This window comes from Nannospalax galili, unplaced genomic scaffold (assembly GCF_000622305.1).
Source record: "Nannospalax galili isolate Female #2095 unplaced genomic scaffold, S.galili_v1.0 scaffold202, whole genome shotgun sequence".
Taxonomy (NCBI): Eukaryota; Metazoa; Chordata; class Mammalia; order Rodentia; family Spalacidae; genus Nannospalax; species Nannospalax galili.
In genome coordinates, this window is record NW_008349000.1 from 1,003,442 (window position 1) to 1,016,749 (window position 13,308).

At 36.4% G+C, this 13,308-nt stretch overlaps 1 protein-coding gene and 1 pseudogene across 5 annotated transcripts in view; both read right to left on the minus strand.

Moving 5' to 3' along the window:
• LOC103744412 overlaps nucleotides 1-3,537 on the minus strand; it is a 5,591-nt pseudogene extending 2,054 nt beyond the window's left edge.
• Nucleotides 1-13,308, minus strand: part of Usp15 (ubiquitin specific peptidase 15) — a 117,771-nt gene that overhangs the window by 86,969 nt on the left and 17,494 nt on the right. For all 5 annotated transcript variants that reach the window (XR_001872761.2, XM_008846146.3, XM_008846147.2 and 2 more), the window contains exon 2: nucleotides 5,078-5,205. Coding sequence is in view for 4 of the 5 variants with exons in the window: in XM_008846146.3 (XP_008844368.1) it covers nucleotides 5,078-5,205 (128 nt within the window). In the remaining variant the exon portion in view is untranslated. The remainder of the gene's footprint in view (nucleotides 1-5,077; nucleotides 5,206-13,308) is intronic.

The window sequence follows — 13,308 nt, forward strand, 5'->3', positions numbered from 1 at the left end:
CAGTTGAATTAATACAGTTATACAATATTGAACTCAGTATAAGCCCTGTAAGACATAAAATTGAATGAATTTTTAACCTTTAAAAAAGATCTCTATTTCAAAATGGTATCATTCTTTAGGAGCTGAACACCTTGTTTTATGAGACAAGTTGTCTCACTGGCCTGAGAATCACAAGTAGGCCAGGCTGACTAGCCAGCAAACCTCAGGGATCTGTCTTTACTTCCCCTGCACTGGGATTACAGGTGTGCACCACCATGTTCAGCTTTTTACAAAGGGATCGAACTCAAGTCCTCACGTTTGTGCAGTGAGTACTTTACTTATTGAGCTATCTCCAGTCCTTTCTTTGGTAAAATATCTGCCCAAATCTTTTGCTTACTTTTTCACTGGACTTAATGCTTACTTTAAAGTGTGATATATTTCATTGTGATCAATGATACTTTGGACGATTTGAACACTTCTTACTTTAAGACAGGTTTTTCCCCTCTTTTTTTTTTTTTTTTTTTAAAAGACAGGTTTTATGGCCTAGAATTTAGTCTATCTTGGTAAATGTTCTGTATATACAACTGAAAAGAACTTTTATTCTGTATTTTTTCGGTGCAGTGTTCTATAAATGTCAATTAGGTCAAGGTGATTAGCAGTGTTGTTAAAACATCCTTGAGCTTTATGATCTTTATAGCTCTATTTTATAACTATAGGCAAATTTGCATTTTCTAGAAATACACACACACACACACACACACACACACACACCCTCCATCACCAAACTTTATAGAGTTTGGGCATTTCTTTCAATAAATTTCTGCCCTTTTCTCATCCTTTCCTCCTCCTGGAACTCCCACAATGCTCATACTGCTTCAGCTGATGGTGTCCAATACATTATGTAGCCTTTCTTTATTTTTTTTCATTGTTTTTATTCTTCTAATTGTATGGTTTCAAATGATTTGTTTTCAAGTATGCCATTTTTTTAAACTTGATTAAAGTTGCTGCTGCTGAACTATACTGAATTTTTCAGTTGCATTTGTGAGCCTCAGAATTCATTTGATATAAATTCTTTATTGATATTCATTTTGTTAGTTGTTTTCTTGATTTTATTTAGTTGTCTATGTTTTGGTGGAGTTCAAGCTTTTTAAAGACAATTACTATGAATTTCTATCAGGTCATTCATAGTACCCCATTTCCATTTGGTCAATTTCTGGAAACTTTTGCTTCTTTTTGACTTGTTTCCATGATTCTCCAAGTTTCTTATAGCTTTGCCTTAGTCTCTGTTTAACTGAAAAAAAAAAAAAAAAAGCTACCTGCTACCTTCTCTATGGATTGGCTTTGACAGGGAAATACTTTCACTCATCAGCCTGGCTAGAGATTCTGGGAGTTTCTAATTTTTTCTATAGACGGATATTTTTTACACTTTGCATATAGATTATGAAATCTATTATTAGGACTCTTTTGTTTCTTTTTGTCCAAAGCCCATGATCACTTCCTCTCTCTAATGTTCAGACCATAGATCAGAACACTGGAGACATGCTCTTCTTTTCTTGCTCCTCCTTATGGAGAAACTTCAAGGTCTGAGACTTCTTCCATCTTGCAGAGCTGTGCTGGATGTAGCAAGCCTCCAGCCCTTTATTCTTAACTCTCATCAAAATCAAGCCAGTTCCATTAGCACCCTGAGTGAGACAAGGCAGAAATTGGTCCTTCATATAGCACACTGAAATAGGCTCACTCTCTTCTGTACGGGAAAGAAATATCACCTGATTCTGCCAGCATCTCCTGATACTGCAGAGCTGTGTTAGTTAAAAGCAAACCACTCCCTGATTTTTCCTTTGTTCTTAACTTGCAGGCATCCAAACCACACCAGTTCAGTCAGGCATAGGGAGTACAGATAAAAACCTGCCCCTCAGTTGTTGCACTGAGAGAACAAGATGAGGGAGGGCATCTCATTTCTCTTTCCCTCCTGGCAGAAAAGCCTCAGATTTTTAGCCTTCTCTTAATCTCAGAGAACATCCTGGATGTAGCAAACACCCACTTACTTTCCGTTAACTGCTTAGACATGAGAATGAGCCTGGTCCACTTAGTGCTCTATGTGAAGTGAAATACCAAGCAACTCAGCAGGCAGCAGATTGAAAGCTGTGATGCTCCCATTGTCTTTCTCTGTGCTTACAAAATCTTTTTTAAATAAAAAATTATTAGTGTGCACACACATGTGCACTTGCTTACGTGCACGCTGCAGGCATATGCATAGGACAACGTGGCCCATGTGTGGAGGTTAGAGGTCAACAGTGTAGAGTGGGCTCTCTCCTTCCACCTTTCCAGGGATCCAACTGAGGTCCTTAGGCTTGCAGCAAATGCCTTACACACTGAGCCATCTCATTAGTTCTGCAATTTGTTCTGATAGTAAGTTGTACAGGCTTGAAGAAAAGGCTGATTTGATAAAACAAAACTGCTCTTATCTGAATCAATGTGGTTATTATGTTTTGTGCTCATGTGAGTACCACAACTTCCTAACTGCACTCCAGATGTCCCACAAAAGCATTCTGGCCCATATATCATGGAGCCAATGCTTCCATGGGGCAACAAGGGAAGATCTTCCTATTTTGTTATCTTAAAGATACCACCCTCTTCACATATTTAAATTATGTTTTTAGGTAGGTAGATATTAAAGATAATTATGTTCTCTTGATCAACTCTCCCATCCCATTTAATGTTATGAAGTGACTTTCTATTCCTTGGAACATGTTTTATTCTGGAACATAATGTTTGATATTAATATGTCCATTCTAGATTTCTTTCAATAGTGATAGCAGGTGTTTCTTATTGCTTCATAATAAGTTTATATAAATAACATAATAAATAATAAATTACTGTGGTTTAAAAAAAAAAATCCCTTTATCATCGCAGAGTTCTGTGCAAAGGTTAGTACTTCAGGTGTGCTCCAGCGGGCTCTGTGGTTCAGGTTTTGCAAAGCTGAAATTCAAGATGTCAGCTGAGCTGGTGGGCTCCTATCACGCTGTTGGTGTAATTTAGTTATACTGATACCGGCAAATCTGAAATCCTCCCATTTCCTCACTGGCTGTAAGTCTGAAGTTTTTCTCTGCTTGAACAGGCTGACTGCCTTGTCTTCAAACTAGCGATGATTTATTGAATCCTTTTCATACTTCAATCGGATTTATTCTGTCCCTAGCCAAAAGAATTCTCTACTTTAATAGGGAATATGTGATTAAACTCATTAGAATAACCTTCCTCCTGCTTTATAGATACATCATGGAAATGGTATCTAATTTAGTTGCTGCTTTTCTACCTGCTCAGAGAAAATGACACAAGAGTAAAGGTCATGGGGGGGGGGTCAAGCCTTACAATTCTACTATGACAGCATAATTTATCTTTTTTCCATTTCTTACCTTTAATTGATTTATATTTAAAGTGAGTTGTCGTTGACTGCCAATATTTGAGTCTTAGCTCTTCATCGAAATTTGTAGTCTCTAGCTTTAAATAACTGTTTACAGTTAGTGTGATAATTCCTAGATCTGAGTTTAAAGCTACCATCTTGTTATTTTGTTTGTACTTATCTCATTTGTTCTTTGTTCAGTTTTTGAGAATTTGGGGGGGATTTTTGAAATATATAAAAGATTGATATTTCTTCTCATTGTGGGTCATATTTTCATGGTGCTTGCCATGCCTGATAACAACTGGTTAGATTCAAGACATTACAATATTATGTTGTTGGATGCTGGATAGTTTCCTGTTCTTGTGAATATTCTTTTGTTCTGAAAAGCAGTTAAATCAGTTGAAAATATTTTGATACCTTCAGGTTATAGAAAATCAAACTTTGGTCTATTCTATATGAAATATACAAAAATTCAATAAAAACAAAAATTTTTCAAATGCTATAATTGGAATAGAGAAATACATGCAAAACTTCTATTTAATAAAAATAATTTCACAGCAGACAACGAAAATATTTGAGTAGTAACAATCATGTCTTAAAATGTTCTTAATATAACATCAATTTAGTAACAGAAGTATATCAAGTGCATTCAAAGTAAAGCTTTCTCTTAAAAAAATATCTAACCACTGTCCGTATTCTACCTGTAAAATATGAGTGTCACCACTGTATCTGCTAGATACAGAAATTATTCCTGGTCTTATGATCTTATATGAGCCTTGATGAGTGTTGCCTGATTATTTTGCGTGGTTCTTTCCCTAGTATCGAGCAACATTCTCACATGCACCTGTTGATCTCTAGGTCAAAGACTCACAAGATACTCTCTGAAGATCTCTTGGTCTCTCTCTGAGCCATTCACTTCTCTCTGATACTCCAAGAATTCAAATTTAATCCCCTCAACTAACAGATACAGCAAATGTCTACATGGGTTGCTACTCCTAGTGCTGTGTCATTGAAATCTTTTCAATAGATAAGATGAAAGCAACAAAGAGCCCTCTTTTGTTTTCCATCTTTCAGGGACCACTGTTTTTTTGTTGCCAGATAACTAGAAATTGAGAACTACCGATTTGTTCACTTTTGTCAGGGTTGTAGCTATTTCGGGTCTCTGAATCTGGTCTCTGTCACTTCATATTGGCCATAGATGTTCTGGTAATTACATTTTAGTCCCTTTAAATAAGTGAAAGACAGCTGGTAGATAGTGAAGGTTGTAGATATAATGTAAAAACCAAGAATGTAAACATCTATTGGTGATCACCAACTTTAAAAATATGCCATTTATCCATTAAGAAAAACAACATGATACATCAATTCCCTAAAACCATATCGATAGTCTTTTATAATCTACATTCTCCATTTTAAATTTAAATAAACCATCATTACATAATACAAAACAAAATGTCCTTATACTTAACAATAACTAAATTATTGAATAAGCTGCAAATAAATTTTTCTTTTCACTTTTTGAAATGGTTTAAAGCTGTGATCCTCTAGCACTCAGAACATAGATGTGTGCTACCTACCAGGCCAAGCTTACAAATGAATCTCTACTTGTAGTTTATCTGTACTAATATTTTTCATACTGCATCCATAGACATTTAAAAATTAACACATTTACAACTTGACTGAAAAAGAAAAGACTACCTTTCAGAAGTCCAGAGTTATCTATTGGTCCAGGATATACATTTTGATCTCCCATCTGATATTTGTCCCAACTGTCAAAGCCAACATATTTTTTCCACTGTTTGAACCACCGACTATCTACTAGATACCTAGAAAAGAAAAGAAATTCATTGATAAAAATAGCTGGAAACACAAGAACAGCAAAAAATAAGCCTACTTTTGCCATTGCATTTTACATTGAGGAACACGTCCACTTCAAAGGATTCTGGGAAGAACAATTAAAATTACAATGATTTGTAATTACAGCTATAAATGCCACTTAGTCTTTGGAAGAAAAGACTGAAGTATTTACTACTTGAGGTCAAATATTGACAAAAATCAAAGAAAAAAATTCCCCAGTAGTACTTTACAAAGCAGTCAAGTGTTAGTCATGAAAACATTAGTTAATCGAACAAAATTACTTTTTAAATTTGTAAGAATCAAAAGATTTAAAATGCAATGTGATAAAATAGAAGTATAAAAAATAGCTCTTTACTGACAACTTAAAAACACAGTATGTTTGCCTTGTATATATTTAAAATATTTTATTTATTATTTTTATTTTATGTGTATAAATGTATTGCCTGCATGTATGTAGTGCACCTGTGTCATATAATGCTCGTGGAGGTAAGAAGAGGGCATTTGATTTCCTGGAACTGGAGTTATGGATAGTTGTTAGCCACCATATGGTACTGGGAATCAAAACTGGGTCTTCTGCAAGAGCAGTCATTGCTCTTAGCCACTGAGCCACCTCTCCAGCCCTATCTTATATTTTTAATGTGGGGTTTTCTGAAAGAAAGGAAAGCTTGTTATCAAGCATTTTAAAAGTTGATTATGATAATTATAATCAAACTTAAAAAATTTATCATTAACATTTTAACAATAATACTTGTCACTGACTGCTCTTCAAACAGTACTATAAAATCTTCTGGGGCATTTTTCTCGCATTTAACCAGATTCAACTGCAAGCAAAATCAAAAGTAAAGGTTAATGAGCTATTCCAAGCTCTTGTGTGTAACAACACAGGTTTTGAGGGGATCATGATTCTAACATTTCTGGGCTTAACCAGATAAAGCACTAGAGAAGTTAAAAACCCACAGTTATATCTGAAAATAGCTAAAGCAAAGGCACCAACCTAACAAAATCTCATAATTCTTACAGAATATTCATGAGCAATTTAATTCTCTAAAAGTGGCTACGTGGAACTCTGCACCAGTACTTGAATCCCAACGTCAGGGTTATGCAACTGAAAGCCCTCACACTGTAAAACTTAAGGTGTGGGAAAAGAAGAATTAAGGTAGCAATTCTTAAGCAAATCATTTTCTAAAATTGTACTTGATAGGAAAAGCAAACCAGTATTTTTAGCCTTTTAGTCCCTTGCAATTTAATTAATACACTCAAACACGTGACTTGCTTTTTCACACGAGACGTTTTCCCTACTTCTTTCATCTATGCATCTGTCGTCCCAATTTCATAGTGTCACAATTACCTAAAATCAGTTTATCACGTTCCACAAAAACTTTAAAGATTATGATTAGGACTATATTAATTTACAGAATAATTTGGGGGAATTGTTGCCCTTCTAATACTAAGTCTTCTGATCCTCAAGAATAGAATTTTTTTTTCCTACTATTCAGGCACTATTTAATGACTTTCAATAAATATTAAAATTTCTCCCCATTAAAATCTAAGCTAATTTGTTGGACTGATTTTCAGGAACCCTTGTTTCTCCATGCAAATCTTACTTCTCTGCCAGGCATGGTTGCACGTGACTGTAATCCCTGCACTCAAGAGTCACAAGCAGAAGGGCTGCAAGTCTGAGGTCAGCAGGCCAACGAGAGCAACACAGTAAGACTACGTTAAAACCCACCCCATCAAAATGAAATTATTTCCAAGCAATTATATAAACTTTGTAGTCAATGCATAGAAATGACTAGTTTTATATTTACCTTTCAGCTGACACATAAAAACCCTGTAAGTATTTATGGGTACCACATTTTGGTACATGCACAGAGTGTAATGTTTAAGTCAGTACAAACATACCTCCTAAAGCATTTACCATTTCCTTACCATAAAAACATGCAGAATGACTTCTAACTTCTTGGAAAACACAGGACATTACCATCTATGGCCACCACAGTGCAACAGCACACTAGAGTTTCTTAGTACTAATGACTTAACCACCCACTGATCTTTTCCTAGCTTCTTGCAAGCAACATGCTACTCTATGAAATCAACTTTTTTAGATTACACATTTGAGTAAAATCATGCTATATTTGTCTTATTTCACTTAAGATGATGATCTCTTTGTTGCAGGTTAAAGGCTTTTTATACTTGGAAAAAATAGTATTCCATTGTGCATATATGCATTATTTTTTTTAATTCAGTCATTGGTTGATGAACTTGAGGCTGTGTCAGAGAAATTATTTTTTAAGTGGTCAATCTCATATCCACCAGCTATCTGAGTTCTCAGTAGCTTCATTTTGGTGGAAATATCCTTGAATTTTTCCTTTTCTCTCAAAATACAGCCTAGGTCGGCCTGGAACTCATGATCCTTCTGTTTCTGCTTCATGAATGCTGTGGTTACTGACATGTGCCACCAAACTAGGCTTCCCTTGAGTTTCTCAATGCAAAAGTTCACAGTTACTTTATTTTCTAATTCTATTCTATTTTTCTATCCAATCACTGACTAGGACTGCTAACATAAGACAGATGAAGAAATACATACATACATACATACATACATATAATATTGTATAGATAACACACATGCATATATTTGTGAAAATAAATTTTGGTGTCAAGGTCTCACCATGTAGTCCTGACTTGCCTAGAACTTGCTATGTAGAGCAGGATTGCCTACAACTCAAAGAGATCTGCTTGCCCCAGACTACAAGAGCTGGGATTAAAGGCATGAGACACCAACGCTCAATCAGAAATAAACATTTTTATATTTTTATTTAATAGGAATATCTAAACTTTGGCCATTTGATAAAATAATTTGCTATAGGTTTTTGATAAATGCTATTGATTATTTTTAAGAAATTCCCTTCTACTTAAGATATTTTTAGACTATTATGATTAAGTCTTGAATATATTAAGATTTTCTACACTTTAAAAAAATTTTATTTAATTTTTATTCTTTTTTTATGTGTATGTGTGTATTGCCTACATGTAGGTAAGTGCACCCATGTTGTGCAATGCCCTCGGAGGTCAGAAGAGGCTGTCGGATCCCCTGGGACTGGAGTTCCAGACAGTTGTTAGCTGCCATGTGGGTGCTGGGATTTGAACCTGGGTCTTCTGCAAGAGTAACCAGTGTTCTTAACCACTGAGCCTCTCTCGAGCCTCAAGATTTTCTATACTTTACCATGATTTTTTATTAAACAAAATTAGGATAACTTTTCATTGTTTTATTTCTAAAAAACTAGTTTTGTACAGATAGGGATAATCAGTGTCTTAGGTATTTGGTAGTACATATATGAAAAGTTGTTGGGGTCTACATTGTCTGGGAGGGTAGATTTTGGTACTCAGTTAATTTTCTTAAATACTTTTGGCTTTCACCGTTAAAATAGAGTCACAGATTTCCCAACCAGTTTTCTTAAATAGCTGATAGCATATGCATTAAAAACAGAAATGTAGACTTGAGATGACATTAAAATTATTCTTTTAAATGTCTTACATTAAAAACTATTTGTGAAAAAAAATTTTTTTTTAAAGCCGGGCGTGGTGGCGCATGCCTTTAATCCCAGCACTCAGGAGGCAGATGATCTCTGTGAGTTCAAGGCCAGCCTGGTCTACATAGTGAGTTCTAGGACAGCTGGAGCTACAGGGAGACCCTGTCTCAAAAAGACCAAACCAAACCAAAACAAAAAACTATTTTTGAGAGTGGGAGAGATGGCTCAGTAGTTAGGAGCACTGGCTGCTCTTGCAGAGTCCCTGGGTTGGGTTCCCAATACCCACATGGAGGCTAACAACCATTTGTAACTCTAGTTCTTGGGGATCCAACACCTTCTCCTGGCCTCTTTGGGTTTTCATGAACATGGTAGGTACCCTTATGCACAAGCAGGCAAAGCAATCATATACATTAAAAAAAAAAAAAAACAGATTTGTGGAACTGTTCACAATTCTATTTCTATTTATTTAAAAGTTTTTTTTTTTAAATGATAAAGTTTTAATACTCAAAGTACTAAGTAAATCCTTTGGGTTCATACTGGAAGCCAGAGCCTGCCAGTATCTATGTGCTGCCATAACATTTCTACATCAACTCTCTTTCCTAAAACTTGAGCCCTTCATTTATAGAATTTTGTAGTAATTAAAATCAGGGAAATATGGAGGCTAGAAAGATGGGTCAGTGGTTAAGAGCACTAGCTGAGGACCTGGGTTTGATTTCCAGCACCCACATGGCAGCTAACAACCATCGACATGGGTGCACTTACATGCATGCAGGCAATACATTTATACATATAAAAATAGTATTTAAAAAAAATCAAGGAAATATAAGTAACAGGAGCATCTACAGAAATACTGCAGAGTCCTATTAGGCATACCCAAGAAAGACAAGATTATAGAAAATACATCAATAGATTTGATTTCAAGACCTTAACTGTTGCACTGTAAAAACTATTCCTAAATCTGTAAGTCTGTCCAAATCCCATATTCTCTAATGTGAAAGGGTAAAGTCCCACCACAGAATCAATAAACCACAAAGATTATACATAAGTAAACAAACTGTTAATTTACACAGTCTCAATAACACTCCTACCTTAGCATGCTATTAGTCTGGATTAGCCCGATTCTAGTTTTTAAGTTTTTCAATAGTTGTAGCTTTCAAAAGACATGAATATGAATCTTTTCTCATTTATCATTTGTATTTTATGTGTATGAATGTAATGCCTAAATGTAGATAGGTGCACCCATGCTGTGCAATGCCCAAGGAGGTCAAAAGAGGGCATCAGATCTCCTGAACTGGAGTTATGGATGGCTGTCAGTGCCATGGGGGTGCTGGGATCGAACCCAGGTCCTCTGCAAGAAGTCAGTGCTGTTAACAGCTGAACCATCTCTCCAGTACCGAAATACGAATATTTACAAATAGTTATAACTATGTTAGGATGAAGCCTAAAACCCTTAACTTTGCCTCAAAAATCTTGTGTGACCTTGCCCTACCTTTAGTCCCAGTATTACTTTTCCTTGTGCAGAGATCTACCAACAAGGACCTTCTTTCAGTTCCCTTAAAACACCATTTTCTCTTTCATGGCACCTTTTGCATAAAAATTTCTCCCATAAGCCCCTATCTCTGGCACACATAGTGCTATGGTATGTTTGTGTCCCTCCTAAAACCATGCTAAAGTTCTAATCTCCAAGATGATGGTATTTTGAGGTGATATAGTACATGAGAACTGATAAGGGAACTGATAAGGCCTTCTCTTTTTCTCATTTTAGAATTTCATACATGAATTCTGTACTTAAATCATTTCCAGCCCTCCCACCTCCACCCCCATCAACTCTTGCCATGCCCCCAACTCCCTCTCAATTTCTTGTCCCCTTCATTACTGTTACACACACACACACACACACACACACACACACACACACACACAGAGAGAGAGAGAGAGAGAGAGAGAGAGAGAGAGAGAGAGAGAGAGAGAGAGAGAGAGAGAGAGAGAGAGAGAGAGAGAGAGAGAGAGAGAGAGAGAGAGAGAGAGTAAATGCACTTAATCCAGTTAAAGGTGCTCACGTTTGTCTGTGTTCAGGGATGCCCATTTGGTATCAGATAGCATCTCAGGGAGCTAGTCCCTGGAGGAAATTGATTCTCCCTCCCTCAGCATCTACTGATTGCCTGTAGCTCTTCATCTTTAGGAGGGATCCTATGACATTTCCCCAAACCCTCTTGTCATGTCAGGTGTTTTGTCATCATGCAGATCTTGTTAGACTACTGAGGTCTTGTTAGACTATGGAGATTTTGTTGGTGTAATTTCCCTATCATGTCTAGAATGCATTAACTAACAGCAGGTGTCTTGCCTCTGTGATTCTTAATTTTTTCTGCCCCATCTTCCATGATGTTTCCTGAGCCTTAGATATACAGGTTGCATTGGAGATGGATCACTTAGGGCTGAGTACCTCACAGTCACTTATTCTCTGTGTTTGATCAGTTGTGGGACTTTGTAGAAGTCTCCATCTGTTGCAAAAAGAAGCTTTCTTTGATGAGTGGTGAGAGGTATACTTGTCTGTAAATATAAAGATAAGTATTTAGAATACAGTAAGAAATTCCATTGGTTTAGGGAAGTGACAGAAATAGGTTCTTCTCTAGAGTCTATGTCATCTCCAGCCATGTGTACTTGGCTATGCTTACAGAACCACACTCCCACTGAGTGTACCTTAAGTCTAATAAGACAGCTGTTGATTACTCTCAAGATAAAAGTGGCACTACTGTACCAATGTTTGTCTTGCTGGTCACTGTGTTTCAGACTTTACATCTGGGTAGGATCATTGATTGGTTTTCTCCCTTGGCAGTTACATAGTATCTTCTGACAGTATGGGATAGTCTTCTATTCTGATAGTCTTCAGGGAGGAGGCTTCCAGGTCAATTACAGCTCCATTGCTCCAATTCCTATGTCCAGAGTACGCCCTGTTTACAGCAAGAGGGTCTTAACCTTCGAGTTCTGGGAGGCAATCAAGGCCTATGGCAATAGCTTGTTTTATTTTAGGAGTATCTTAAGACTACCATGACCACAACTCGAAGAGAGTTTTCCTTAGGCAGAGTCTTTTTGAGTAGGTATTATGCCTTTATAAAAGAAGTCCCAGGGATACCTTGGACTTCCCACCTTCTCAGGACATAGCTATGAGGCACTATCTTTGAGTCTTCACAATACACCAAATCTGACAGCAGCCTGTCAACCTGGACACCCTTGGTTGGTCTAGAACTCACAATTCTCCTGCTGTTTTAGTCTCCTGAGTGCTGAGATTATAGGTGTGTGTCACAATACCTGGTTTACTTTTGATAAAAATATTTGTTAAGTTTTATTCTTGAGACAAGAGCATACTTTTAAGCACTTTAATATATTGGCTCATGTATTCCTTTAATTATCCACCAAGTTAGGTACTATTATCATAATTTCATGAGTGGAGTACCAGGTACACAGAAATGAATTTCTCAGTGGTTATAAAGTCTAAGAGCTATAGTTAATTAAATGTGATACTCACATCAATAAAAATAGCATTAAGAAACAAAAACCAGACTTGCATCTATATGGAAAGGACTTATATCAAAACACCATTAAAACTAGTGGGGAAAGAGAGACTCCTTAGTAGAAAGTGTTGGGCTAACCAAGCATGGAAAAGGGGAAAAGTAAATTACAGCTCTACATTACAATGCAGTCAGTTCTGCTCTGGTGCTTGTTTTGAAAACCGGAATGTGTTAAAAATCCAGTTTAAAAAAAAACTCAATTGTCATGCTAAATCAAAACTACAATGAGATATCATCTTATGATCTTATGTTAGGATGGCTATTATTGAAAGGCAAAAGGTAACATGTGTTGGTGAGGATGTGGAAAAAGTAGAACTCTTGAATTCTTGGTAGGAATGCAAAATGGTGTACTAGTTATGGAAAACAGTATGGAGGTCTCTCAAAAAATTAAAAATAGAACTGTATGTTCCAGCAATCCACTTCTGGAGATAGATGTCTATACTTCCATGTTCACTGCAACACTATTTACAACAGCCAAGACATGGAAATACCCCAAATGTCTACCTACAGATGAACTGATAAAGGAGCCACGTACAATGAAATACTAATCAGCTTGTAATAGGAAGGAAATCATGTCATGGATGAATCTGGAGAGCATTATGCTAAATGAAATAAACTAGTAATAGACAAATATTGCAGGATTCTATTTACCTGAGGTATCTAAAATACTTGCAGAATCAGAGAGTAGATCTTAGCTGTCAGGGGATAGGATAGGGAGAACTAAGTTGATGCTCAGAGCCTATAAAGTTTCAGTTATGCAGGAGGAGTGAGTTCATAAGATCTGTTATGCCTATAGTTAACAATAACTGTATTGTGTCCTTGAAAATGAAGAGCAGACCTCATGTCAAGAGTTTTTATCACAGGGCTGTGAGGCAGTTGAGTGGGTAAAGGTACTTATGCCAAGCCTGATAATCCGAGTTCAATCCCCATACTCACTGAGTGGAAGGAGAGAACCAATTCCTGCAAATTG